The 27,361-nt window shown below is 50.8% G+C and overlaps 1 protein-coding gene across 2 annotated transcripts; it reads right to left on the bottom strand.

Annotated features, from left to right (window-relative positions):
• Positions 1–1,390: 1,390 nt before the first annotated feature.
• On the bottom strand, positions 1,391–27,180 carry Tkt (transketolase). Of its 2 annotated transcripts, NM_022592.2 has the most exons (15): positions 26,253–26,329; positions 25,497–25,629; positions 16,022–16,139; positions 15,043–15,156; positions 14,331–14,428; positions 9,266–9,457; positions 7,818–7,936; positions 6,709–6,902; positions 5,913–6,077; positions 5,131–5,287; positions 4,887–5,017; positions 4,142–4,225; positions 3,941–4,034; positions 2,965–3,087; positions 1,393–1,679 (listed from the first exon to the last, which is right to left on the bottom strand). In NM_022592.2, the coding sequence occupies exons 1-15, from the start codon at positions 26,320–26,322 to the stop codon at positions 1,504–1,506; spliced, it is 1,968 nt and encodes a 655-aa protein (NP_072114.2). In that variant the 5' UTR covers positions 26,323–26,329; the 3' UTR covers positions 1,393–1,503. The 2 variants fall into 2 exon arrangements, with proteins under 2 accessions (XP_006252723.1, NP_072114.2); XM_006252661.2 differs by having other exon boundaries at positions 1,391–1,679; positions 25,497–27,180.
• Between the last annotated feature and the right edge of the window lie 181 nt (positions 27,181–27,361).

Here is a 27,361-nt window from a genome sequence, read left to right as displayed (position 1 = left end):
CTACAGAGCATCTCCTTTAAGGAGGCCGCAAGGACAAAGATGGCAGCCACAAAAAACCCGAGTTGTAGTCCTTTTCTTTCCACACCGGACTGTAGTTAGACCAATTTAAGCTTTCTCCAGGTCGGTTATAAATGAAGAGACTCAGACCAAGGTTGTTTTATTGACAATTACTGGAGGTAATCCCTAATCTACTTTCCTGTCTGCTGGACTTGCTACTTCCCCGGCAGAGTACCCAATACTTGTTCATGGTCACCTCCTCCTGTGGTGGCTTCCTTCTCTCACCTCTCCTCCCTCCGCAACCCCCAACCAGGAAACTCAAAAGCGGCCTACCTCTAATCCCTCCAGTAATTGACTGTAGTCATTTTTATTTAAACAATAGTGTTAGATTAAGGAAGGTTTGCACAACAAAAGCTTTTAGACCTTCAGGTACAGTATTTGATGTTACGATACAAAGCAACAGACCAATCCTCAGCACTGGGCCAAGAGGAATATCTTCTAAAATGGTATCTTGGAGTAAGGATCAAATAAAATGCATACGAAGTTCATTCAGCACTGTCACGGGCACCTCCATCTCCTTCTGCGAGCAGTTGCTTCCCAGATCTCAGAAAACAGCACCTTCCACAGATTGCTGTGGGGTGTGTTTAGCACTGTAGTACCAGAGATGGCCACCAGGTGGTGCCCAAGCACCCCGAATCCCTGATTTTCTGCTTTACCCTTTTGTTGTTATGGACTACATAAGAAAATACATTGTAATTATGTCCAAACTCCAAACTCTTGACTGGGAAGTTCCTCAGCTGTCCCCACAGGGCGATGACTTGCCTTCTTTTCTCAGTGAAGGAGAGTTTCTCCCAGGGTTTGCCCTAAGACCACCCACTGAGGAATCACCGTCTTCTCCCTGAGACCTACCTTATCTGCTGTTTCTGGAGTTGGTACCATTCAGTTCCCTGGCACGGAAGGATCTGGCCAGGCAGCTCACCAGCTGAACAGCTCCGGTTTCAAGGAGCAGACATGTGCCTAGTTCCACAAATGGGCCTCATCTTCCCTACGGACACTGAGGAATTCCTAGGAAGCTTACCAGTGGGCCACCTATAAAAGGAAGCCTTGCGGGACCTTGGGGGGCATGAGGCGGCTAAGAAGGATCAGGAAAGTTTTATAAGGCAGGGAGAACTCCACAGTCCTTTAGGGTACAGTGGTGAGAAAAGGGGCTGGATCCTATCTGGCTAAAAGGCAGGCTACAGTGGGTAGTAGTTCTGGCTTTGCAGAGGCTGAACTGGAGAAGGGGATCCCAGGGTACACCTTAGATCCTGACCCCCCCAAGTCTAGACAGCCAGCTCTCTTCCTTTCTCCCTTCCTATACTGGATATGTTCATATCAAAGAAAACAGTCAGGATTAATTTTTTTCTCAAAACATATATTTACCTTTCCACTCGGTACACCCTTGAGCACCTTTGCCAGAACATCCCTGGAATGTGTAGTTCACCCACCCGGCATCCCATGTCCTTCCTAGCCCTTGGTGACAAGGCCCTTCACAGCTTGCACAATGGCGTCTTTGTCAATACCAAACATCTTCAGCAGCTCAGCTGGCTTCCCACTTCGTGGTACTTGGCTGACCGCCAGGCGAGTGACTGTGACTCCAGGTTCGCCCACTACCGCAGCAGATACTGCCTCGCCTATGCCACCTGAGCAGAGGAAAGTCAGAGAGGTCTTAGTCCTGAGCCAGAGATGGCAGAGACCACACAACTGCAGGTGTACCACCACCCTTGCCGGAGCAGACATCACTAATCAATCAGGATTCTCATTACTTATTCTAATCAAATGTGCACTCTCATTTTGTCATTTTTTTTCTTTTGACATAGCCCAGGATGGCCCCAAACTTACCCTATAGTTTAGGACAACCTTGAACTTCTTTTTCTTTTTCTTTTTTTTTCCAGAGCTGAGGACTGAACCCAGGGCCTTGTGCTTGCTAGGCAAGTGCTCTACCACTGAGCTAAGTCCCCAACCCGACCTTGAACTTCTGATACTTTTACCTCCTGGGTGTTGGGATAATAGGCATAGGCCCCTGCCTGATTTTATGCAGCAGCATGCTGGGGATTGAACCTAGGACTTCATGCACACTCTACCACTGGAGCCCTACATCATAGTTTGTAGCTTTGACTGGCCTAGAATTCACTGTGTGGATAGATCACAGTGGTCTTGAATTCAGATTCACCCTATCTTCACCTCCTGAGTCCTAGGATTTAAAGGGATGTTGCCTCAACACTTAGCTTTATGTAATTGAAAACAAAGGGTTTTTGTTTTTGTTTTTTTTTTAATGTGTACCAGTGTTTTGCCTGCACGTCTGTGAACCACATGCTTGCCCCAGGCCCTCAGAGGCAGGAAGAGGACACTGGGGAGCTATAGATGGTTGTGAACTGCTGTGTGGGTGCTAGGGATTGAACAGGGGTCTCTGGAAGAATGTGAAGTCCTTCCTGCCCCTTCAGTTAATGCTTCGAACACTTCTTTATTTAGTGTGTGTGCGCACCATGTATGTATGGTACAGGTGGCGGTCAGCTTGACTCCCACAAGTTGTGCACTCCCCCTTAGAGTCTCAGCTCATCTCTTCCTCAGAGGCTTCTGTAAAAATGGGATGTACCCTAGAGGACTCGGACACTCAACCTTGCTTTTCCTGTTTGCTCTGCCCAGACATCTACTTTACCTCCTTATCTAATTAAGGCCCAGGAACTCAGCTGTAGTTAGAGAACCCCGAGCCTTCACAGCACAGCTGAGACCTGGCCTCCTCTGAGGCTTTAGGCTTTGGCTTAGGGACTCAGCTAACTCATGGTTGCTGGCTGCTCCACCCCATGAGCCCCTGCCAGTGCCGTGAGTGGCAAAGGCGGACTGTCCTCGGAGGAATTTAAAGTCAGTCTGCCGCTTGGCTCCCCGGCCCCTCATCTTCCCTAGCTAGTCGGGTGCAGCTCCAGTTACCTTCATAGTAGTGGTCCTCCACGGTGAGGATCCTGCCTTTGGTTGCTCTGGCACAGTCGAGAATGAGCTTTTTGTCCAGGGGCTTGATGGTGAAGGGGTCCAGTACACGGACGCCGATCTTCTCTGTGAAGGAGACCAGAGCACAGCTAAGAGAAAGGCTGGGTGCTGGGCTTTCCCCTGTGGTAGAACTGCAGTGACCCCTTATCCTGACCAGGGTGTCTCGGGCCTAGGAAGAACTATTCTCTGGGGCAAGCCTTCACTTTATCTAGCATTTGGGAGACAGTGGTGCCCTGTGGACTGACTTTTAGAGCAGAATATGGGGCTCTGATCCCCCTATGCCTTTGAAGATAAAGGGAAGACTGATCTAGCATGAAGGTTTTTGGGGTAACGGGGAGAAGAGCTGTAGCCAGAGTGACCTTCTCGGACAAAAAGCTAGCTTACCACACCAGCCGCCTAGATGCTCTGCCCGGGTGGGGCTTTCCTGACTTCTCGGACTTGTTCTGCTACAGCCTCAGTCCTGCTCACCCCCACACGGCACAGGCCACTCTGAGGCCACCTAACCAAGCAACTACCCTTTGCTTCCTGGTGCTCAGAAGCTTGGGATGTGACATGTCTGGTGATCTTACAGAGAGGATGAGGAGGTTGATACTTGGTCCCTACCACATCACTAGCTGACATTATAATAGTAGCAGTGTGAACGTCGAGGCACACCTAAGGCCTCGGGCCGGTCATAAAGGGTAAGTACCAGGTTACACATGGGGAAACTGAGACACGCAGATGGTGAACAACTCATTTAACTAGCGCCCAGCCGAGCTGAGATTTCAGTTTCCCTGGCAGGCTCCAAGGCCTCTGATCTGATATCCTGGGATCATAGGGTGGCTTCAGGTATCTCCATCAGCCTGAACTAGAGATTCTGGGTAGCCTGGGCCGTGTAGGCCGAGCTCAGGCTGGGACCTTCCCAGTTTCTGTTTCTTACCTTTCTTCAACATCTCTGCAGCAGCCAGAGCCTCGTGCAGAGTTACGCCAGCCCCGATCACCGTCACTTGGTCGTCCTTGCTCTTCAGGACCACCTAAGGGTGACAAGGGGACAGTGAGGGGCCAGAACAGGTTCTAAAAGTAGGAGAAGCGACAGGGTGGGTGGCTCTCTTGGGTTCTCTCATGCATGCAGGACACTCACCTTGGCTTGGCCAACCTGGAAATCCTCGTTGTTGCTATAGATAATGGCATTTTCTGGGCGGCTGGTCCGAATGAAGCAGATGCCCTGAGGTTGGAATAGATAAACTGAGAAACAGGACAGATCTTAGACCGGCACGGGTGGCGCTTTCTAGAGGGCCACTCGCTCTCCCTAGATTCAAGCCCCTTCCAGCCATCAGCCAGTTATAAACTTGGGCACGGTCATCATCCTGTCCGGGGTGCTAGAGCAGAGACGTGGGACTTGTTCTCTGGAGATGGCCCCTCTGAACACACGAGAAGCACCCACAGCTTGGCTAATCTCAGACTGGAAGCAACTTCTAGGTGGATTGGCCTGGCTTCCCGGTGGGGCTATTCCCCAGAATGCCCCAGCAAGGCTGGCCCTGGCTCTCAGGTGAGATACAGGAAACTAACTCTATATGCCAGTCTGTGGTAGGGCAGTTATTGCCCTGGAATACGAGACTCCTTTTACTGTTCTTCTTCTCAAGGAGGGCAAACAGCACCGATGGCTAAACCGGCAGAGCGCTCATCAACTGGCCGTGTCTGCCATGATGCACTAGGAACAGTATGTTTTGCTCTTCACAGTCTTGATTCTTTAAGGTGTACAAACATCAGGGACACGGCCAGAAAACGCCTTCCTAGGCAACAGGTAACCAGCTGCACCTTGTGCTGGCCTCCTCTTTTGCCTCTGTGGAAGGGATAGCTTCCAAAAGAACAGCCACGTGACTAACCTTTGTATTGGCTGCTAATTCCACTGCCTTCTCTGTGGCAACTCCATCACTTGGGTAAAAGACGGTGGACATAGGGACCGACCGAAACATGGCCAGGTCTTCCAGGGCCATCTGCGAGGGCCCGTCTTCCCCTGGAGTGTGGAAAAGAAGCTGATGATTGGCTCCCTGGGTCCAACATGCCCTCCTACATTCACTGGCTCAAGGCAAGAAAGGTAACCAGCGCCAGCGCCAGGTCTCAACTCACCAATGGACACGCCGCAATGGGAGCCACAGAGGTTGATGTTGCTCTCGGAGATGGCGGCCATGCGGATCTGGTCGAAGGCGCGTGTGAAGAAGGCCGCAAAAGTGCTGCAGAAGGGCACTGTCCTGTCACGTGTGGCACAGCCCACAGCAATGCTCACCTGAGGGCGGGGGAGCCAGGTCAGCCCTGAAGAGCAGGGAGCCCAGAGCCCTCCTGAGGCCACATGGGGGAAGAGATCCCAGCATGCAAACTCGAGAGGCCCCTGTGTACCGGCGACCCTGCCATCCGTTTCCCAACCCCGAGCTCCTCTGACTTGAAATAATCATTTCAAAGCTCTTAATTCAGTTTCCTTTGACATCAGGTATGGTGCAATCTGTACCCTCAGCACTTGGGGCAGAGGAGGGTCAGGAATTCAAACTAGCCTTAGCTACATATTGAAATCTGGGACATCCTGGGCCACATGAGAGCCCATCTTTTTAGAAAAAATAGGCTCTATAGCTAGACCAGCAGGTCCCCTTTACTACGAAGATCTGTCCTACGTACAAGCTCCTCCCGTGTGTAACTATCCCTTAGGAATAATCATCCCCAAAAGTGGCTACCCAAGGTCAAAGGTCAATGTGGGTCCTAGCTACTCTTGTGATTTTCTTTCAGCTGACCTATGGCTATCACTTGGCACTGCCAATATGGCTGACCGAAGGAGAAAGAGGGCTTCAGCCTGCTGCTACCCTGTCATGGCAGTCCCACGGCTGTGCTGTCTGTGTTCTTCAGCCTACCCAGGCACCCACCATGTTCTGCTCAGCAATGTAGCACTCGATGAAACGGTCTGGGTGCTCCTTTTTGAAGAGCTCTGAGAAGGTGGAATTTTTGGTGTCTCCATCCAGGGCGATGATGCGGTCACTGGCGTGGCCCAGCTTGGCAAGGGCCAATCCATAGGCTTTCCGTGTGGCTATCTGTGGGGAGAAACAAGGACTCTGAGTACCACTGAGGCATGTACAGGGCTGGGGTCTAGAGTTTTGTCTGACTCTTGGGGGATTTTGAAGCTTTCGAGGGATGATAAAAATAGGAACATGGGAGCAGCACGTGCTTGTAACTCCGGCACCAGAGAAGCAAAGGTCAGAGTACTTGAACTTAAGGCTAGCTTGGACTACACAGTGAAACTTGGTGTCAAGAAACGGAAAACACAAAAAGAGAAACAGAAAATGAGGCCCGTAACACTTAGAACTGCCCATACATGGGAAGACAAGGGCCTGAGTCAGAAAGTTCACGATGAGTTTCTCAAGGAAAAGCCTCGGACCGAGACAACTCTGCCTAGCTTTTGCCAGACTATGAAGCAGTCCTGAACTCAGCAATCATTTCCACTAGGAGCTTACTGTGCAACCTTAGGTAAGTCCCCTGGCCTCTCTGAGCCTCTACAGCCACATAACTCCCCAGTCAGGGAGCAGACAAGGAGCCTGAACTCCCCTCTTTGCCACATTCATTCTCATAGCCCCCCAGAAGGCTCATCTTAGCCTAGGCTGTGGGAGGCCAAAGAACCAGGCCCAACCCAGTTCCAGCCAGTTCACAAAAGGGCCATCTAGGTACCTTGTCCCCCACTTTGTAGTTGGGTGGGGTAGGCATTCGGATGTTGGCAATGTCCACGGAAGGGGCATCCTCCTGAGGGGGCGTGGCGAGGATCTTCTTTTTGCTCTGAACCTGGCTGTAAATCTCCTGGATAATCTGCTCAGCCATGTTTTTGGGGAGGGGCTTCCCATGCCACGCCTCCTTGTCTTCAATCCCTGTGGGACAGAAGACAGGTCAGGTTAGAATGTCCACAGAGGAAAATTAGGGCAATGGTGGTGTCACAGAAAGGGACTTCTGGTCACCACTCAGGGAAATGGCTCGGATGAATAGGAAGGGGAGGAACCATGTGTGGGCAGATGTCTGTCCCCTTTGCCACTGTCCCTGCAGGCCCTAGCCTCCGTCTCCACAGTCCATGCTTACAAGTCTGCTAGAGATCTCAGACTCAGTCTGGGGGGTCGGGGGGGTCGCCATCAGAAGACAAAACTGAAGACCAGAGAAGGTCAGGCTTGGAAGCAGGTGCCCTTACCCACCACACCATCTTACCAGTTCTTTCTTCCTTTTCGAAACACAAGTCTCACATAGCCCAGTTAGCCTAAAACTTGCTAAGTAGCTGAGGGGTCACCTTGTCCTTGTTCTCTTCTGTCCCCACCACCAAGGTGTTGGGACAGAGGCATAGAAACCACATATTCCTGGTCCTGTCTTCTGTCTTTTTTTTTTAAACCACCTTTTGAACTAGGGTGAGGGTTCTCATTGTCTCTGATCTCTGATTTTTCCATCTCAAAGGAGACAAGGGTTAAACAAGACCATGGGATCTGGAGTCCACCCCTGGCGTTGCACAGGGTGCCTGCTTCACGCTTGAGCAGGGAGCCTTCGTCTAGAGACTGGTGAAGGCCTCTGTCACACATCCCTCCATTGCACTGCTTCTTTGGGGAGAATGAGGGTCTTCCCAGGAGCCCCTGGGCTCTACAGGGCATGCTACACTGCAACCCAGGGCAGAGGGCCAGAGCGGGCAGGGACCCTCCATTAAGTGACACCCTACACTAAGACCAGTCACTTTAGGGAACAGCGAAAGGCAGGCATTTTTCCAGGCTCAAGGGTGGCTGTGGGGTTGGGGAAGCTCACACACAGACCTGTGATCCCGCGGCCCTTGAAGGTCTTGGCAATGATGGCTGTTGGTTGGTGCTTGGCCTGACCAAAGGCCTTGCACAGCTCCTCCACACTGTGCCCATCCACGATGATGGCATGCCAGCTGGGGACAGAGGTAGCACAGGGTAAGGGGCAGCCAGGTGCCAGAGTAGCCTGAAAAGCCCTCGGGGAAAGATGTGGTCCAGCATCTGGGAGCTTGCTTGCATGCAGCCATGGTCAAACTCCAGCTGGAAAGCCTAAGACGCTACTGTTTCCAATCTAGATGGACTTCCTTTCCCTACATTATGTTGCTTCCTTTGGTTACTTTTAATTTCCCTCCTTCCAAGCAGTCCAAAAGCTTGGCTCATGCGGGGTCTTTTTTGTCCTGATCCACTCATTTCCTCCTGAGAGCCACTTTGTAGGCAATGTTTGGAACCCGCCTGTTATTAGATTCACAGAATGCTCGACTCAGTGTTTATGTGGAGGGCACACCTGACCTCCACAGAAGCTGCAAGCTTTTATACTCAATCACGTTATCTACCATGTGGCAAGAAACTGGGACAGCACTGTGGACCCAAACATCTCACTGCCGGTTGAGGACTGAAGCCAAGGACTTGTACGGGCAAGGAAAGAACTGTAGCACTGAGCTAGGCTGTCAACATCACCATTTTAGGCATATTAATAAAGATTGTATATACGTAGCTCAGTGAAGTATTCGCCAAACACATGAGGTCCCAGTCCCACCCTCAGCAAAACACACAGTGACACACAGACACACACACAGACACACACAACACACCACAGACACACATAGACACAGACACACACACACACACAGTACACACTACAACCTGTTCAAGGTCACAGGGCAAGTCGTATGAGCACTCGCGGAACTTGGCCGCAGGCACGAATTACGTAGACCCCCACAGGGTTATACAGCTTCCAGACATGTGTGATCTTGAAAAAGACCCCACAGGCTTGCTGTGGCTATTTCCTTATCTACCCAACAGAAAGAATATTCCTAACCCCCATCTCCTCCCTTTGTAAGGTCAAGACCTCCAACAGTCACAGGTCTCGAGATGCTCACCCAGACCCTCATGTTCTGTTCCTCTGAGTCCCCCTCTGTCGGTGTGGCACCTAAGAGCCACTGAGGCTGGCACTTGCTTCCCTGCTTTGCAACACTTGCTTCTGAGTTCACTGCCAGTGAAAAGCTCGGTGGGACGCTCAGAAAGCCTGACACCATGTCTCTAGGAGGCCTGTCCCTACCCTCCAGGCTGGCTGGGGCTGCCAAACACATGAGGTCCCAGTCCCATCCTCACGCCCAACTTTGCTTCACGCCCTTTAGTCTCACTGAGCCTGTGTACAACCGGGTCTAGGTGGTAAGCTGTGCACCCATGTGAAAGAACCCTCGCCTTAGAGCAGCCCTTCTCAGGCCACAGCCGCTCACACGTACCCAAAGGCCTCACAGCGCTTCTGGTAGACGTCCACTTGGTGCTGCAGCGGGGCTGGGTCGCTCTGGCCCAGACGGTTGATGTCAAAAATGGCAACGAGGTTGTCCAGCTTGTAAATTCCAGCGAAGGCCATGGCCTCCCAAACGGAGCCCTCGGACACCTCCCCGTCTCCCAGCATGCAATAGACTCGGTAGCTGTGGACAAAAGGCAGGCTGTAGGGCTGGTCCCTCTCCTCCCAGGAGTGTAAAGCCTTCAACACCACCTTTCCCAGAAAACCTATCGAGCAGAGGTACAGACGGCCGCCTGTGAGTATGGAGAGCAGAAAACGGGGACACGGGAGGGTCAATGGCATCACTGGGATCCTAGTGCCCAGCCCACACCTCACCAATCAGAATCAGGGTTGGGGCTGTTGGGCCAAGAGGAAACCAAGGAAGAGTGGTTCAATGGGCTTGAGGCTAGCCCTCCAGCGGGGACCTTGGCTCAGCACAGGGACCAGGTGCCTCACGGGTAGGCTCCCTCCAAGTCCCAGGACTTGTCCTGGGCCTTTCTCCAGGCGGCTTCCTCTCAACACAGACAAGTGTGGTCTTCTCAAAGCAGAGTGGCAAGGTGAGAGCGTGAAATCAGGATACAGCACTCAGAGAACAGAAGTTTCCTTGGCCCCCAGGGGAGGGTGGAGTGAAGAGGGGTGGGAACTGGTTCAGAGGCTCAGGAGCCCCAGAAGAGGTGAGGATCTGGAGGTAAGGTAGAGGTGTCATGGCTGATGCCCTGAACTGAGTGACCTTCTTGAGAGGAACTACCCAGGTCCAGAGACCCGGAAAACATTCCACAGTCAAAGGACCTGTCTGAAGGCTGCACGTCTGACTGTGTCCTGGACTGGCAGGCAGCTCCTTGCTATATAGAAATACAAGCAGGAGGGGCTGGGGATTTAGCTCAGTGGTAGAGCGCTTGCCTAGGAAGTGCAAGGCCCTGGGTTCGGTCCCCAGCTCCGAAAAAAAGAACCAAAAAAAAAAAAAAAAGAAATACAAGCAGGAGGAGGGGTCACAGGATGGGGGTAGGGTACCCCTTCACCTTGCCTAGTATTGTCCAGCTGTGTGGCTCCGCCGGGCCAGGCTCACAGAGGACACAGATACCCGCCCCCCCCCACTCCTGAGAAAGGCCCTCAAACTGACTGCAGGCCCAGTGCCAGGCAGCCAGGGCTGTCAGCATGACTCAGCACTTCCACAGGCCCAGGCCAGAGTTCCTTTCCTGTTTCCTGCCTGGGGCTTCTCCTGTAAGCTGTTTATTACATGGGGCCACTGGTTACCCTGGCCAGGAGGGCCCATATGTCAGACACATGCCTTTTTGGAACTTGGTTTTCCTACGGTGCCTTTTCTCTCCCTGCAGGTTACCAGGGGCCTTAACACCCCAAAGGAGCACTGGCCGGACACAGCAGCTCCCCAAAGGATCTTCATGACAGAGAGGCCAGAGAGGCAGGCATACGGGGATCCTGACCTCCAGAAAGGGCTTCTTGGGGGCTGAATGGCTGTGTCACATGCTCAACACACTTCCAGAGAGCCAGACAGGAGCCAGGCAGAGTTATAGCATAGTCTCATCTGTCAAGATCAGAGGCAAGGCTGGCCCCATAGGGTCAAAGGTGAGGAGGGACCCTAAGGTTCTGAGATGCTAGGATTGAGTCTGTGATTAGATGTGGGTGTCGAGAGGCCTGGGTTAACCCTAGCTGGAGATGACTGACTGGTCAAGAGTTAGGGATTGGTATTATAGAATGGATCATTTGAATACAGGTATTAGTGTCGCTGCCTGGAGACTGTTAATTAAAAAGGCACCCAGTCAGGGTTCGAAAAATTCAAAGATGTTTGGGCTGGGGAACAACTCAGTGGAAGAATTGTTAACTTACTATAATGAAGGCCTTCGCTCCCCCGGGGAGTAAAAAATCAAACATATGAGATGTGCTTAAAAACCTACAGACCGGGCTGGAGAGATGGCTCAGTAGTTAAGAGCACCGACTGCTCTTCCAGAGGACTCGAGTTCAATTCCCAGCAACCACATGGTGGCTCACAACCGTCTGTAATGAGATCCGATGCCCTCCTCTGGGGGCTCTGAAGACAGCAACAGTGTACTCATATACAATAAATAAATAAAATTAAAAAAAAAAAAACAAAAACAAAAACAAAAAAACCTACAGACCTAGGCCAGGCAAAAACCAAAGCAGTTTCAGGTAGAGGTGCCCTCCTGATGTGTGTGATTCGGTTCTTGTTGTGAAGACAGGGCCTCGCTCTGTAGCCTTGACTCACCCGCTTTGCAGCCTGAACGGAGGGACTGAAGGCATGCACTGTCCAGCAGGAAGGCTTAATGGTAATTGTGATCAATTCCAGCTACTCTACTCTCCAGAGAGCAGAAACAAAAGCCCTACTAGATTAGAGGAGAAACTAAACAACAAGTAAGGGTCAGGGTCTGCACGGGCGAACTCATGAGCTTGGATAAGAACTTTCTGGAAACCACATTGCATGTCCAACAGAAGGCAGGCGAAAGGACACATGTTTACAGCACATGATACAGCCACTAAGACAGGGCTTGCTCGTTTAACACTGAGAAAATGCCCGAGAAAGACTGTTAGGATGTTTGGGGGCTCAGTGAGTAATGGTACCCAATGCCTCATCACCCTCTAGTTATCTTCTGACCGCCATACCTTGCCTCAGATGCTATGCACATCTGCCTTGTGGGGGGTGCGGGGAGGGGAGGGGCAGGATGGAGGGGGCAGCGCTTTAAAGAGCAGGATGTGAACTTAAATTTGTAAACCTTCTTATGAAGACTTGGTGTGCAAGAAATATATTATTAGGGGAATTAAACTAGGGAAAGGGTTAAGAAAAGAAACAGGCAGGATGGTCAGAAATTCAAGGTTGGCCACAGCAACTTAGCAAAATATAGATAAATAATAAAATAAAGTGCCAAAGTCATACGCTGCATTTCTTTCTCTCTCTCTCTTTTTTTTTTTTTTTGGGTTCTTTTTTTTCCGGAGCTGGGGACCGAACCCAGGGCCTTGCGCTTCCTAGGTAAGCGCTCTACCACTGAGCTAAATCCCCAGCCCCTCTTTCTCTCTTTTTAAATCGCTGCTCTCAGTGCTGAACTGACAATACCTGCATGGGGCCCGTTGTCTTCTGGGAGACCTTGAATTTTAAATCATGTTTTTCATTGGATATCTCTCTAGTTTTTTGGAAGTGCTACTAAACTTAGTATGTTTTATTCTTGTAAATAAGAATGTTAGCTATGCAAATTATAGATCGTGAAGACTGTTAGAAATATGTTCAAGGGGGCTGGAGAGATGGCTCAGTGGTTAGGAGCACCGACTGCTCTTCCAGAGGTCCCGAGTTCAAATCCCAGCAACCACATGGTGGCTCACAACCATCTGTAATGAGATCTGATGCCTTCTTCTGGTGGGTCTGAAGACAGCTATAATGTACTTATATATAATAAATAAATAAATCTTAAAAAAAGAAATAGGTTCAAAGTATTGTCACTTTGAAAACCCCGGGACAATGGTTTATTGTCCTTACATCTGGAAGAGTAAGACACCAGGAATTTGAAGACACTAGAAGCTTTGCTGTTGTTATTGTTGAAGAATAAATGATCTTAAAAAACAAAATGAAACAAAACTTTTAAAAGAGCTTGCAGGAAGACTATGGCTGTAACCCACTCAGTTCTGTCAGCATGCTACCGCTGGGTGCCTGGTTGTGCCTGATAATCTCTTGGTGCTCTAACGATCTGAGTCCCCCACCCTCTGGGTACTGTCTGAGGGCCCAGGTCTCAGCCAGCACTGGCTCTAAGCCAACACAGCCCCTGGGAACCCACTGAAGCCCTTCTCGCTACACTGGCTTGTTCTATTATGTTGAGGTCAGGAAATGATCCTTCACGGGGAATTATTTCAAGCAACTGTAGGGAATAATTAACTCACGTCTATGGTTCTAGGCCAGATAAAATATTCTTAAGAATACACCTCATTCTCTGAGACGCCTCACCTCAGAGTGAATCACTTCTGGGTGGGGCTACGCTAGCCCTAAAGCTCAGGTGGGAACTGCTGCGATGGCTGTCATCCCAGTGACCCTGGACTGAGAGGTTGGGTCTCGGAAGGATTAGGGCTCTCCTAGAGACTGACTTGGAATTCCCCTCCCCTGAGGGACTTCCTTTAAACAGTAGTAGATGCTCCCCAGCGTGTGGGGAGAACAGTCAAGCTTCCTGTAGCCACCTGTCCTCAGGGGGACCTGGCTGTGGCCATTCTTCTGCAAGGGTTAGCCTTGGGGAAGTGGAATGTGCCTGGCTATAGGCCAGTCCCCTCCAGTCTTCCTAGGAAGCTCTTTGCCCACAGGGGACCTGGGGACTGTGGGTATGCCTTCTGGGACTGACACTCAGGGCAAGACCAGAGGATCTATGTGAGTATTCTCCCTAGTTACTTCTTCCTCACGCCTCTCTCATCTCACAGGGGCTTATCTAGCTGAAAATTAGCACTCGGTCTTCCTCCCACATACTCTGCTTCCTAGATGCAACCTGTCCACAGCAGATCACATGGCTGAAATCTGTCCCTGACACAGAGGGCACTGGGAGTTCTTCAAACAGCCTGGTGCTAGAAGAGCTAAACCGACCTAGCAGGGTGTGGGTACAGCCTGCAGTCTCTTTCTTTACTAGTCAATGGGAGGTGACCCAAGGACCCTGGAGCCCTCTGGAACACAATTTAATCCTCTTCAAACGCAAAGTCCAGGCCAAGCTTCCTGGTGCCCAGTCAGACGTGGGGGTGGGGCAGCAGGCTCCACCAACACTTCCAGGCACTAGACCGAGTGTGTGGTAGCACCGGGGAGCAAATGTGGCCTGGTAGTCAGACCCTGGGGCGAGTCCCTTCTGTCCTCTGAGTATGTCTCATCTGAAAAGGCGCTGCCCGTGCCACCATCTCTTGGGCTTTGAGAGCAGAAGACAGTAGGAATTTATTTTACTTAGTCCCTATCAGGTAAGAAGAGCAGCAATGTGTGCGGGGCTTAGCCTGAGCCATTGAGGACCCCCCTCAAAGGGCACAAGGATTACCTGGCTTTGTCGAAGTATTTGCCTGTGTATGCCATCCCGCACGCAGCTCCCAGCCCCTGGCCCAGGGAGCCAGTGGCCACATCGGTGAAGGCTTGTTTCTGTCATAAGAGAGATCCAGTTTTTCATGGGCCCAGTAAAGAGCTGTTTGTTTCCAACTTACACCCCCACACGCCATGGCAGTCAGGCAGCATCCCCACCCAGAGCCAGTGAGTGAGCCCCTTCCCTGCACAAGGCCCTTCTTATTCACACGACCAAGTCACTACGGGGGTGGGTTCAGTTCCAAACCCTGTCCTCTAGTGAACTATCTGACCTCAGGCTGGAAACCAAACCTCTCTGAGCCTTAATGGCCTCATGTATAAACACGGCTTACCACGTAAGGTAGCTAGAGGTGAGTAATAGAGATAAAATAATATCACAGATAATAGAGAGTGCCCGGCCCCAGTGACTTCATCACAGTGTGCCAGCGATATGCTAGCATGTGCTGGGACCAACGTGGCCCTGAGGTGCAAACTGCTTCCTTCCCTAGGTGCCTTTCGTACTGTGCTACCACCTTGTCACTGCCTCTCCAGGGACCTCTCCTCTTCACACAACATGCTCCCCATCCCTCACTTTCCCTCCTCATCAGAGTTGGCTTCTCTGCCTCACTCCTCTCCCTCGTGGAGGGCAGGAAGATGAGGCAGAGGTCCAGGAGGCTGCCCGTCGGGGGACTTACCGGGACAGGATGCCCATCCAAGTCAGAGCTGATTTTCCTCAGGTTCAGCAGCTCTGCCTCAGGCAGGAAGCCAGCTTCAGCCCAGACTGCATATAAGATGGGAGCTGCATGGCCCTGTGTGTGGAGGAGGTGCACAAGGAGGAGGTCACAGGCAGAGCTTCTGGGATCATTCCCACTGCATAGGGTGCTTGGGGCCTGGCCGAGCAGGCCAACCAGGGTATCTGTTTCAGATGAGGAAGCCAGAGAAGGCTTCTCCCCTTTCATTCCTCTCCAGACTCTTGGTTTTCAGCCCAAAGTTCCCACAGCTAAAAGTGGATAGGTGCCATGACAGGTGCAGGGGGCACAGCCGTGCAGCTGCGCCGGCCAAAACCCCAGCAGGCAGCCGCCACCCTCATCCTTGTTTCTGGCATGGAACATACTTGGACAGACTTTTAAGCCCTACAGCCTGCCTCGGGGAGCCAGAGGCTGTTGAGCCAGGCCAGAGGACAGGTGGAATTGGGGGCAATTGTGGTATGGTTTGTGGCTTGGATTTTTACCAGAAGAGGCAAGGCAGGGTGTCGGCAACTCTCAAGCCACAGCGGGGTGTCGCTCACACGGAGAGCAAACTTTGGTCCCCAGAATGCTGGCACAACAGAGGGACTCAGGCAGAATCCAGACCTTCTGACCTGGACTGAGTGCTGCCTGTTAAGCGTCAAAAACTGAGCACACACCCAGCAGAAGCACAGGTCCTGTTGCTGCCCCATACCCTGCTTCGAATACTCTTTCAGGCCACCTGAGAGCAATCCATTAACTTTAGAAATTGGTTCCTTAGCTCAATTAACCAGAACGGCACAAGGCATGAAGGAGTAGGACCAGCAGGTGGGCAAGGATGGGCTGAGGCTTACACTGAACAGGTGGGTCTCCTCCAAGGCCACTCACCATTCCAGGGACCTCACAGGACCCAGGCCCAGGTAGATGTGGCAGGCAGCAGGGCTCTTACCTTGGAGAGCACAAAGCGATCATTGTGAGGGTTTCGGGGATCCAGGGCCTTGTAGCGCATGGTATGGAAAAACAGGACAGCCATGATCTCGGCAGCGCTGCAGCATGATGTGGGGTGTCTGTGGCCAAGGAGAGAAGGCAGGTATGAGTATCATGGCCCGAGACTCTGACCTACGACGCCCACTCTGGCATGTGTCAGAGGCCTGGGGATGCCTGTTGTGAGGAGACTCACATGGGCCTGGCCCATCAGAGCCAGAGTGCTCCCACTCCTTAGAAACATGGTATGGGTTGAGGAGGCTACTGTTGATGGCTTAGGCTCTGGAGTGGCTAATGGGTCCCAGGGGCTGCCATGCCTTCCAGAGTACCCAGTGTGAGGGTGGAGCTTAGTCCCTACCTAGGAGTTCCTAGAGGGATGATAAGTGACCAAGGAGCCCACCCAAAGAGACTGCCCAGAGTTCACCTGCTTATGAGAAGCCTTCTGCCCAGCACAGGGTCCCCAGGGGCTAAGAGCAGAGGGATAAGGGGAGGTTTGTAAACCTGAAACATCGGACATTAGTTTTCTGGTTGTGTTTTGAATGGACACTCTGAAAGCTAGCACTCAGAGCCATGCAACACACAAGCTCGTATCGTAAAGGTAAAAACCCTTCTGCCTGGTGGACAAGAGCCGAGGTGGGGCTGGCCAAGGCAAGAACCTGCCCTTCCAGTTCTGGAGTGGTAGGGTCTCTATTTTAGTCTCGTTTTAATAGCTGAATGGTTTCAGAACGTGCGAGGATTATATCCTAGAGGCCAGATTAGTTTAGGTCTCACAGGATCACTTGATTAACCTGGTCCCTACCCTGGGAACAGGGCCAGAGGCTGCAGCTCCTGGCTTACTCCGGAGTCTGCCTAGCCATACTCTATTAAGGTCAGCCTCCCCCACATGCAGCTCAGCTCGGCCCTGATGTTGTTGTTCCAGATGCTTCACTCTAAAACATGCCGATACGAAGCCCAAGGGCACATGCAGCCTTGCAGCTTCCTCCCCTCTGGGGCTCCCCATCAGGTTAGGGGTAAATTGCTCTCAGCAAAGACAAGTTAGTAAAGGAGTCCAGACCGGCCCATGCTGGTTTAGTTCCCAACACACAGTAGCCTCATACTTAACCATCTCTATGAACTCCTGGTCATGGGGGAAAAGACACTACACCTGAAAAGAGGGAGGTGAGGACATGTGAACGAGAGAGAAAGTCTTGCCTGTCTCACAGGGAGCCTAGTCCCCGGCTCCCAGCACCAACCTCACTTGCAGAACACCCAGACCAACTGCCCGCCCTCGTCGTTTCCTACGATGACTCAGCAGCTAAGAGCTCATACTTCTCTTCCACAAGTGTCAAGGTCTGGCCCCAGCTGCTTGTAACCCCAGCTCCAGGGGTTCTGACACCTTCTGGTCCCCATGGGTACCTACAGGATTATGCACACACCCATACACAGACACACAACTGAAATCTTAAAAAAAAAAATGAGTGCAATAAAAATTTGAGGTGGGGATGAGGAACCTTACAGCTGTTCTGAGGAAACTCCAGTCGGGAAGGAAGTGCCCAGCAAGATAGGGGCGGGACTCCGCCTACTGACCCCAGGGTGACATTCTTGCATGGCCATGACTAAGAGGAAACTATGGCACAGCGATATCTGTGGCAGAGGAATGCCCAGGCTCACACGGAGGACGCATGGAGGGAGAGATCTTGTTAACAAGAGGAACGAATCATTGATTTAAGCTTTCCTTATTAGGCCCCAAGGAGGAGACCTGCACCACATCTGGCCAGCTGATGCAGCCTTCACACCCAGTAAGCAACCCTATGTGCCTTCTGAGTGGGAATACGGGCTGCACATGGGACCTGTGACTTACTCATCCCCACCCACACCGCTCAGCTTCTTTGTTTATGAATGTGGGTGCTGTGAAGAGGTGCTTGGGTAACCCAGCGAAAACCAAGGAAAGGGTTGGTTGGCCACTGCCAAACCTCTCAGGGCCTTCAACTACTCACCTATAGGCCAGGACCCTGGTTCACCGGAGTCACTACATGCAGGAGAAAAGAATGAGCCAAAAGGGCTGGAGAGATGGCTCAGGGGTTAAGAGCACTGACTGCTCTTCCAGAGGTCCTGAGTTCAATCCCCAGCAACCACATGGTGGCTCACAACCATCTGCAGTGGGGTCCGATGCCCTCTTCTGGTGTGTCTGAGGATAGCGACAGTGTACTCACATACATAAAATAAATCTTGGAAGAAAAAAAGAACAAGCCAGAGATTGGGAGGAGATGCTGTAAACTGTGTGGTGCTGAGCACGGAGGAGACACAGTCACTCTGAAGCCGCGCTTTTTAGACCATCCCTGGGGCCAGAAGCACAGGGACCTGTGGCTTCAAGGACTGAATTCTTGCAGTTCAGGCTGCCTGAGCCAGACGCTGTATGGAGTCCACATGAAGATATAGGCGGAGCAGAGGTGGAGGTCCTTACACTCCTGCCTGCTCTTTGTGCTGCACAGAAATTACAAACAGACTCGGCTGTTTGTTTAAAACCACTGCCTTGGCCCAAGGGGCCTTTTACTATCTCACTCAAGCTGACGAAGTACAACCGGGCTGAGGTGTACGTCTGTGCATGCCTGTAGGAGCCTCGGTGGCCTTTCCTCAGGTATTGTGCACCTTAGTTGATTTTTGAGACAAACCGCAGAGTCCCATGATGCACCTGTCTCTGCCTCACCTGCATGGAATCCTGAGCGTACACCAGACCCAGCTTCTTCACACGGGTTCTGAGGGCTTTCAGGTCCTAATGCTTATAGGGTATGAGCTAACACTCCAGCCCAGAAAAAAAGATTAAAAATAAAACAGGGGCTAGAGATGGCTCAGAGGTTGACAGCACTGATGACTCTTCCAAAGGATCCAGGTTCAATTCCCAGCACCCACGATGGAGGTGGACAACCGTCTGCAACTCCAGTACTAGGGGATCCAGCGCCCTCCTCTGGCCTCTGCCATCACTGCATGGAAACCGTCCATACACATAAGATAAAGAAAACCTTCAGAAATCCATGAAACAGTAAGCAGGTATTTAATATATGGAATGAGAGCCAAGAGCTAGTTCTCTCTAAATCATTATTATTTGCAAAGACAGTGTTGGGGACTGGAGCCAAGGCTGCTGAGAAAGACGAGCCCTCTAATAACACCCCACACTTCTAGCCCCAAAGCTAGGTCACAAGGGTGGTGAAGCAGTTGGAAGACTGAAAATCTAGCCAACTTTTGTCTGTCAGTCTGTGTCTGCTTCCCTTTTAGATTTTAAGACAGGGTTTCTCTGTGTAACTCTGCTGTCAAACTAGTTTTGTGGACCAGGTTGGTTTCGAACTCAGAGATCTGCCTGTCTCTGCCTCCCAAGTGCTGGGATTAAAGGCGTGTGCCACCACCACCCAGCACTGTGGTTGTTTTAAATAGAACTCAAGGTACAAGTATACGGCAAGTATTCTGAGGTGCCTGATGGAAATAGATTTGAAGACAGAGGACATTCTGGGGAAATACAGTTTACCCAAACTTGTTCAAGGAGGCGAAAACCTGAGCACTTAGCTGCAGAGAAGGAACACATGGGAAGGCAAATTCTCCACGACCCAGCGAGCCAATGTATAGCAACATAAACAGGAATCAAATGTTCCAAATGTGCCCCGAGGAACAGACAGGAATGCTCCCACATTAAACAGCCAGGAGTAATTGGGACAGGCCCTTGTGAGCATCCACAGATTGGATGAGTGAAATACAGAGGGGTACCACACAGCAGTAGCAATGCGTGACCTAGCCTTTCCAGACCCAACATCATCACCTCACTAACACAGCGTGAAAAAAACGTCTATCCGAGATAAGACAGAGAAGACCACATTCTTTGCGAATATAAACACTTGTAACATATGCATTTACATAAAGACAGAATGAAGGTGCATTTAGGGTGTCTTGTGGGATAACAGGAGATAAGGAAAGATAAGGTGACAGACAAAGCAGTCACCTCCCTCTTTATCACCTCCCATCTTGATTCTTGAGACAGGGTCTCTCCCTAACTGCAGCTCACTAACTGGCTAGACAGGGTGGCCAGTGAGCTCCTAGGGTTCTCCTAACAGCACTGGTATTACAGGTATTGTGTAGCCACACTAACCACCCTAATGTGGGTGCTAGGGATCTGACCTCAGGTCCCCATGCTTGCATAAAGCAATTTTGTATCTCCCTCCCCACTTTATATTTTGTAAGTTGGGTGTGGTAGTGCACACCTGTAATCTTAGCACTTTCAAGGCAAAGGCAAGAGGGTTTCCCATGAATCCAAGGACAGCCTGCTCCTCTATAGAGAGAGCTTCAGGCCAGCCAGGGTTATAGAGCAAGACCTTGTTTCTCAATAAGTTCAGGGTGTCATATGGATGTCCCTCAGATACTGAGCTGATTCCCACCCAGAACGAACCTGACCCTGGACCTCAAACCATTTTTTAGGATTTTCACCTCTTCTGAGCCAGCTTAAGTTAATAGTTACACGGATGCAAACACAGACCAAGTCTTACAGACTTCGCCTTCCAAGGCTGGGACTGTCAGGGTCCTCGGAAGCCAGGTGACCTGTACCTGCCTTCAGCAGAGCTAGAACAAAGCAGGATGGTAAGAGAGACTCATGAATGAATGTGACGTACAAGGAGATGGTGAGCTATAGGAAGGAAGGGAAGAAAGCAAGCATGAAAAGTCATGCTACCACATGGACAGCCGACCATTGTGCAAGAAGCCAGACCCAAAAGCCCTCATTCTGTCCAATTACATTATGATAAAATATCCAGAAGAATTAAATTTACAGAGACAGAAATCTGACCCAGTGTGGGATGAGAAGGAAACTGCGGTTGGGCAAGAGAGATCTTTAGGAGGAGGGAAATGCCTTAAAGTTAGAAGTGATAAATTCGGGGTTGGGGATTTATCTCAGTGGTAGAGCGCTTGCCTAGCAAGCGCAAGGCCCTGGGTTCGGTCCCCAGCTCTGAAAAAAAAAGAACAAAAAAAAAAAAAAAAAGATAAATTCACTAATTTTGATAACTATGTAGATTAGCTAAGAGTGCAATTCAGTGGCAGAGTACTTGCCTGGTCCACTCTCTAGTACCACAAAAACACTGCGAGCCAAAAGTGTACATTTAAAACCTTTCATTCTGCAAAGTGCCCCTCCACCGAGCTGTTACAGATCTGTCTGCAGAAGGACAACAGTATTCAGAAAGCCCAGTGGTGATGTTCTCAGGAGTCTCTACTTCCTAGAAAAGTTGTACCGCCAGCACCAGTCACGCTCTTCACCCACCCATGGAGGCGGAGCAAGAGACCCCAGTGTGAGCTCTGCTCTACCCCACCTCTGAGTACAAGGGCACCCTACCTAAAAATCCCAGCTTTGTTTAGGTCCCTGGCCTTAGAGATGTCCTGGATACTGAGAGAAGAGAACTGCTCTTGATTCTGCAGGACCAGGCTCTGGAGACACTGGGCCAAGTTTAGGAGCCAGCCAGTTTGAGTTCACAGGAAGCCACGAGGTCATCTCCAGCAGACACTAGTGTAGGGCCCACCCCTTGTTCCTAGCCTTAAGGGAATACTGGCCGTTAGCTCTGCTGACTCAGAGGTTACCCAGGCAAAGAGCCTAGTAGTCCAAGAGCTGCCAGGTGTCTTCACCCTGAATTGAGAAACGCTGCTGCTGCTGCTGCTGGGGCAATCTCAACCGCTTTGCTCTTGCCTCAGCCAGATAGGCAGGGGCAGGAGTCGGAAGGCCCCAGGCAGCCTGAAATCAGAAGCTGACCCTTGGAGGCCCTTTTCTGCTTGAAGAGGCTGATTCCACACAGGGGCTAGTCCTGAGAGAGCCCTCTACACAGCTGGTCAGAATGTTCCAGAATGCCAGGGCTGGAGGGATAACCATGTCCACAGCAGGGCCTGGGACCCAGGGCCTGCTCACTCTGAACCCTCAGCTTTACTTGGAAGGGGCTGGATTTGAAAGCTGTGCTTTGGACGCAGTTTGTGTGTTTCCCGTTGGAAGTTTGGTCCTGAGCGTAGAGGTGGTGTGGAGCGGAACCCTGGAGAAGATCCTTAGGAGAACTAGGGCTATACTTTCTGGAGGTACTGTAGTTTGTGAGACGCTGCCCCCCACCCTGGTCTCCAACTTCCTCTTTAACTGTGTTTCTTCCTCTCACACATATTCCCACCATGAGCCTCACCCATATGCTGTTTGAACTTTCTCCATCTAAAACTGTAAGTTTAAACAACAATAACAAACCAAAAACAAACAACAATACCAACGGACCTTAACAACCTTGTCTTGAGGCTGGAGTGTAGACTTAGGGGATTAAAATTACTTTTTGCTCTTGTTAGGGACCTAGGTCCCATTCCTAGCACTCACATGATAGTTCACAACCATCCACAATTCTAGTTCCAGGGGGTTCAACGTCCTCTTCTGACTTTCGCAGGTACCAGGCATGTACATGTGCACATACATACATGCAGGCAAAACACTCATACACATAAAGAAATCTAAGAACAACGAATCCAACCAAAATAAACAAACAACAACAACAACAAAAAAAAAAAAAAAACCAAGAAAACAAAAAACCATTTTCTTTGGAGGTTGGGTGTGTGTGACATGTTTTTAATCCCAGTGCTTGGGAGGCAAAGGCAGGCAGATCTCTGTGAGCTCACCCTGGTCTACAAAGCGACTTCAGGGATAGCCAGGGCTGTTACACAGAGAAACCTTATCTTCAGAAGTCAAAAACCAAAAAAAGAACAACAACAACAACAACAACAAAAAAACCTCCCCAAAACAAACAAACAAACAAAAAAACACTTTTTTTTTTCCTGGTAGAGTTAGATTGCCTCATGTATCCTGTTATAGTAATGGGGGAAGAAAAAAAAAGATGGAGAAAGGGAAGTTCTGAGAAAGTTAGGATCTTTCTGACAAGTACAGCTGCTGTTCGGAGCAGAGAAGGGCTAGATCTATCTCCTGTTCTCATAAGCCAGGTCTGGATCTACCCTAGCCTCTCAGGTACTCGCCCCAAAGCCTAAGGGACTAGCTGAAAGCACAGACTACTTCCCCTTTAAATGAGGCCTGACTTTGGCACCTCCTCAGATGACACTTGCCTCCATTTGACTAACACAACCTAGGTCTGCAAGGTGAGGGCAACCTGGCCACTCCTGACAAGGTCACTGGAGTTTCTTTGAGAAAGCTTGGACCCTTGCCACAGCTGCCTCTGCATGCAGAAAAAGATGACCGGGGAGAGTCTGACCCGTGCATGTACTGTCCACCCAGCTCCCCGCACAGAGGCCAGCGTACTTGCTCTCTGTGGCCTGGTGAAGTCAGCATTGTAGGCAGTGCTGATGACATAATAAAGGAAGGCTGTCCAGTCAGGACTTCTTGCCATCCTGAAACCATCATCCAAATCGTCCCAAAAGACAGGACATACTGATTGGGTGGCCAGTTCAGCTGTCTGCAACTGACTAGGTCAGAACTTCAGAGCCGAGCCTGCCTTCACTCGATGAGTCCTCTCACTGAAGTGAGACTCCAAATAAACGTTCAGGAGCCAAAATACACTCACGTCTCAGATCTTCCCCAAATACTTTCTGTACACCACACACTCTTTGCACACACACGTTTCAAAATCATTCTTGTGACAGGGGTTGAGGAGCAATGTTACTTCCTTCTGAAAAACAAGAGTTCTCCAAGTAGTATTTTTCTGCAAGGAAAACAGATACTGTAACAAGCAAGCAACACGCTCATATTTTGCATACCCACCTCTCATATTTTGCATACCCACCTCTTCGGTTTGCACACAGATACTCTCAGAGTTCAATGAATGCCTAAGGCTACAGTGTAAACATGAGTGCAACTCTGTAGCCACTCTCAACCTTCTTCCCCCTGGAGACCACCCCTGCTTTGGAAGTAAGTCCGGTAGAGTTGTAAATGTAACTTAGTTTCTTTCCATCTGAACTTGACTTTCCCTGCGCCTTCAGCCTGATGCAGCCCATGTGCCCAAGAGGACTTTCTGTAGGCCAGCCTGGTAACAGGCAGTACTAACTAAATAGCCACTGATTACCAGTCTGGGGAAATCAACTTAGCATACTATACTTCAGTGTCTTCGTGTGTAAACTGATTATCAGAATGCAAATCAAGGACGCTATGTCACCCAGGAATAGCCACTTAGCTTCTCCCTTATCCTGAAAAAGTCTACACGGGTATTAAAAAGCTCAGCTGCACAGACACCAGTCAGTCAACCTCTCTGCCTCTCTCACTAACTTCAGACCTGGAGGGAGATGTAGGGGCTAGTAAAGAACAAGCAATAAAGGAAATGGATGTGAAGACCTACTCTGCGCTAAGATAGGGAGAGGACAGTGTTGAAAGGACTTCAAATCTCTAATTGGGCAGGGAACACCGTACATCACAGGCAGCTATCTAAAACCAAGACAGATAACAGGTCCAAAGTATGCATGGGAAGTTGGGTGGCCAACGGCTCCCAGTTCAAATCTTCTAAGGACATTCCGTCTTAAAAGCACAAGTGGACCCACAGTAAGTAAGTAGGAAACCACGGTAAAAGACTGGAGAGAGGCACTCCTTTAATAATATGTTCTGTATGGAACTGGCCAGAATCCAGAATCCTGGTCTTTGTTCTAAGCTCACAGCTTGGCTGGATTCCTGAAACTCCCTCCCCGGTCCCCCAAACCACCCCAAGAAGCCCGCATTTTTCTGTGTCAGGTCTCACACCAGGCCCGATGAAGACCTCAGAATTTCTTGAAACCACCCAGTGTGCAAACACCGTTACCTAAGAACTTCCCGCGTGGGCCTCGCCCCTTCCTTCTACGAGCTTTGCAAACCCCCTTCTCCCCAGACTCACACTCCAACCTCCTGCCTCGGATCTCATCTTAGACTCTCTCGGTGTTGCATCCTCAAGTCATCTCCCTGCCCCCACCCTGAGTCTCCAGCAGCTGCGAGATCCAAAGCAGGACCCCAGCCCATAGATAGGAGAGGCAGAAAGTGTCGAGCTACCGAGTGTGGTTAGAGATGCAGTCTCCTGCAAAATGGTGGCCTCTACATATACTCTCTTTACACTGCAAGGGCTGAAATCCCAGCTCCTGCTGTGACCTTGGCCAACTAATATAAACCCGGAACCTCAGTTTCCCTGTCTGCAAACCAGAGGAACCAACTGGCTGGTGGAGAGGGCTGGAGCCCACACGTGCGCAGGTTCTCCCGCCAGCAGTCATGGTGGCCTCCCGGCTGCAGCCTCAGAGCGAGGAGGCGCACCCGGGTACAGCGGGAGCCGGGAAGCCCGGGCCGGCTGGAGGCGCTCGCGAGACCGAGGCCCACGCGGCCGAACTCGGCCGCTCCGGAGCAGCGGAAGGCTCTGCCATCTGACCGCGCCCTCGTGGCGACATCGTGCTAAGCGACACGGAGCCCGCGAGGCCGCGGGACCCGGCTCCCCGCCCCGCCAGAAGCGCGCGCTCACCCCGAGCCTGCCGCGGTGGTGGCCTGGATGGAGCTGATGCGCAGGCGATTGGCTGTGTCCTTCAGGGCCTGGAGCTTCTGCTGATCTGGCTTATGGTAACCCTCCATGGCGCGGTCGGGCGAGGACGTGGAAGCTGAGGACAGAGACACAGAGCCAGAGGAGGCTCAGGAAGCGACCGGCAGTGACCGAGGCCCGGTGCTGCGGGCGGGCGCGTTAAGACACCTTAGGACCCGCCCATGGGGGCGGATCAGGAGTGGGGCGGGACACAGAGTCACCCCAGGCCGACGAGTGGCCTGTGGCCACGCCCCGCATTTAGTGGACACTTAGAATCCGCCAGGCACAATGCTTTTTTGGAAATAACCACAGACACTAACAGTTGCAACAAAGTAACTTCGCCACTATTCACGGTTCTAAGCATGGCTCAGCGTTCGGCGGCTGACTTAGGTAGGACTGAGAAGAGAGATACTCATCCATAATTGCACTTTTCTAAGGAAAAGGTGGAGACTTGGCAAGGTCAGATAGAGATTACAGGGCTGGTGGGTAGCGCTGCAACGGACTATCCCCAGTCCAAAAAGATCCCAGGTCTGTACAGGGCATGAGAATGAATATACACGGCCAGAAACGGTAATCCTGAGAAGTTACTAGGTGCAGGCTGGTCTCAGACTACTAGGGCCTAGGACAACAGTGGATTCAGAGAGATTACTGGGTTTGCCTCTAGGTCTGTAGGGACAGGAGCCCCTACTGCTCTTACCAGACCTGGTGGAGCTGAGAGGAACGGAAAGCGTTTGCCTTCACGGTCGCACTGGATCTGTCTCACTGGATCCATGACATTCACTCTAATCAATACTGTTTCCGGAGGAGGAAGTTGCATTTTACAGAGAGGATATAAAAGCGAGCCTGTGAATGGGTGCTGGGCAGAGGCAAAGGAAGGCCCCTGTGCAGCCCTGTTCCAGGTTCTCTCTGTGTCCTCCGCATAGCTCAAACTCAGAGTCATGGGGCAATGGGCCCTGTGCAAGTGAGCACCCCTCCCCCAGGCACTGCCTGTCTGGCCTTTTTTCCAGGTGTCCCAGTGAGACTGCCAGTGTGCTGAGTATAGCTCCCGGCTTCTGCTGGCCCTGCCCAAAGAGGTTGGCCCTCCTGGTGCCTGTCTGCCAAGGGCTGGACCTGGGACTGGAGTGATGTGGCCTCAGAGTGTTCCACTATCACAGCCTTGGCAAGTGAAACCTCTGTCCTCTGCTCACCAACAGGTCAAGGAGCAAACCTTGAAAACCCTTGGGCTTTCCAACCCCGTGACCCTGAGGGCAGAGATTTTTAGCCCAGTTCTCCTTTTCTTTCCATTAGTCCCTGTCTAATGGGACTGATACTACTACTACTACTACTACTACTACTACTACTACTACTACTACTACTACTACTACTACTATTACTACTTCTTCTTCTTCTTCTTCTTCTTCTTCTTCTTCTTCTTCTTCTTCTTCTTCTTCTTCTTCTTCTCCTTCTCCTTCTCCTTCTCCTTCTCCTTCTCCTTCTCCTCCTTCTCCTTCTCCTTCTCCTTCTTCTCCTCCTCCTCCTCCTTCTTCTTCTTCCTCTTTCTTTTCTCCTTCATCTTCCTCCTCCTCTTCCTCTTCACAGTGGAAAATTGTGATCTATTTGGGAATGGAAAAATAAACTAGAGAGATATATGTTTTTATTTCCGAGTGTTTATTTCTGTATATCTAAAAGTTTTCTATTATATAATAATTACATTTATCTCTTCCTTTTCCTCCCTCTAATCCCTTCCATATATCCATCTTTGATCTCTTTCAACCCTACACAAAGATCTATAGTAACTAGAGAATCCTGAGAGTGGGAGTAGTCTTCTCCCA

Source organism: Rattus norvegicus, chromosome 16 (genome assembly GCF_036323735.1).
Source record: "Rattus norvegicus strain BN/NHsdMcwi chromosome 16, GRCr8, whole genome shotgun sequence".
Taxonomy (NCBI): domain Eukaryota; kingdom Metazoa; phylum Chordata; class Mammalia; order Rodentia; family Muridae; genus Rattus; species Rattus norvegicus.
This window is presented reverse-complemented; position numbering and strand designations above follow the sequence as displayed.

Coding starts and splice junctions, on each gene's coding strand:
- Tkt (NM_022592.2), bottom strand. CDS start 26,322: ATGGATCCAGTGAGACAGATCCAGTGCGACCGTGAAGGCAAACGCTTT. Junction 16,140..25,496: donor ACCACCGCGGCAGGCTCGGG/GTGAGCGCGCGC, acceptor CCTTGGCCACAG/ACACCCCACATCATGCTGCA. Junction 4,035..4,141: donor TCCAGGTTGGCCAAGCCAAG/GTGAGTGTCCTG, acceptor TGTCACCCTTAG/GTGGTCCTGAAGAGCAAGGA.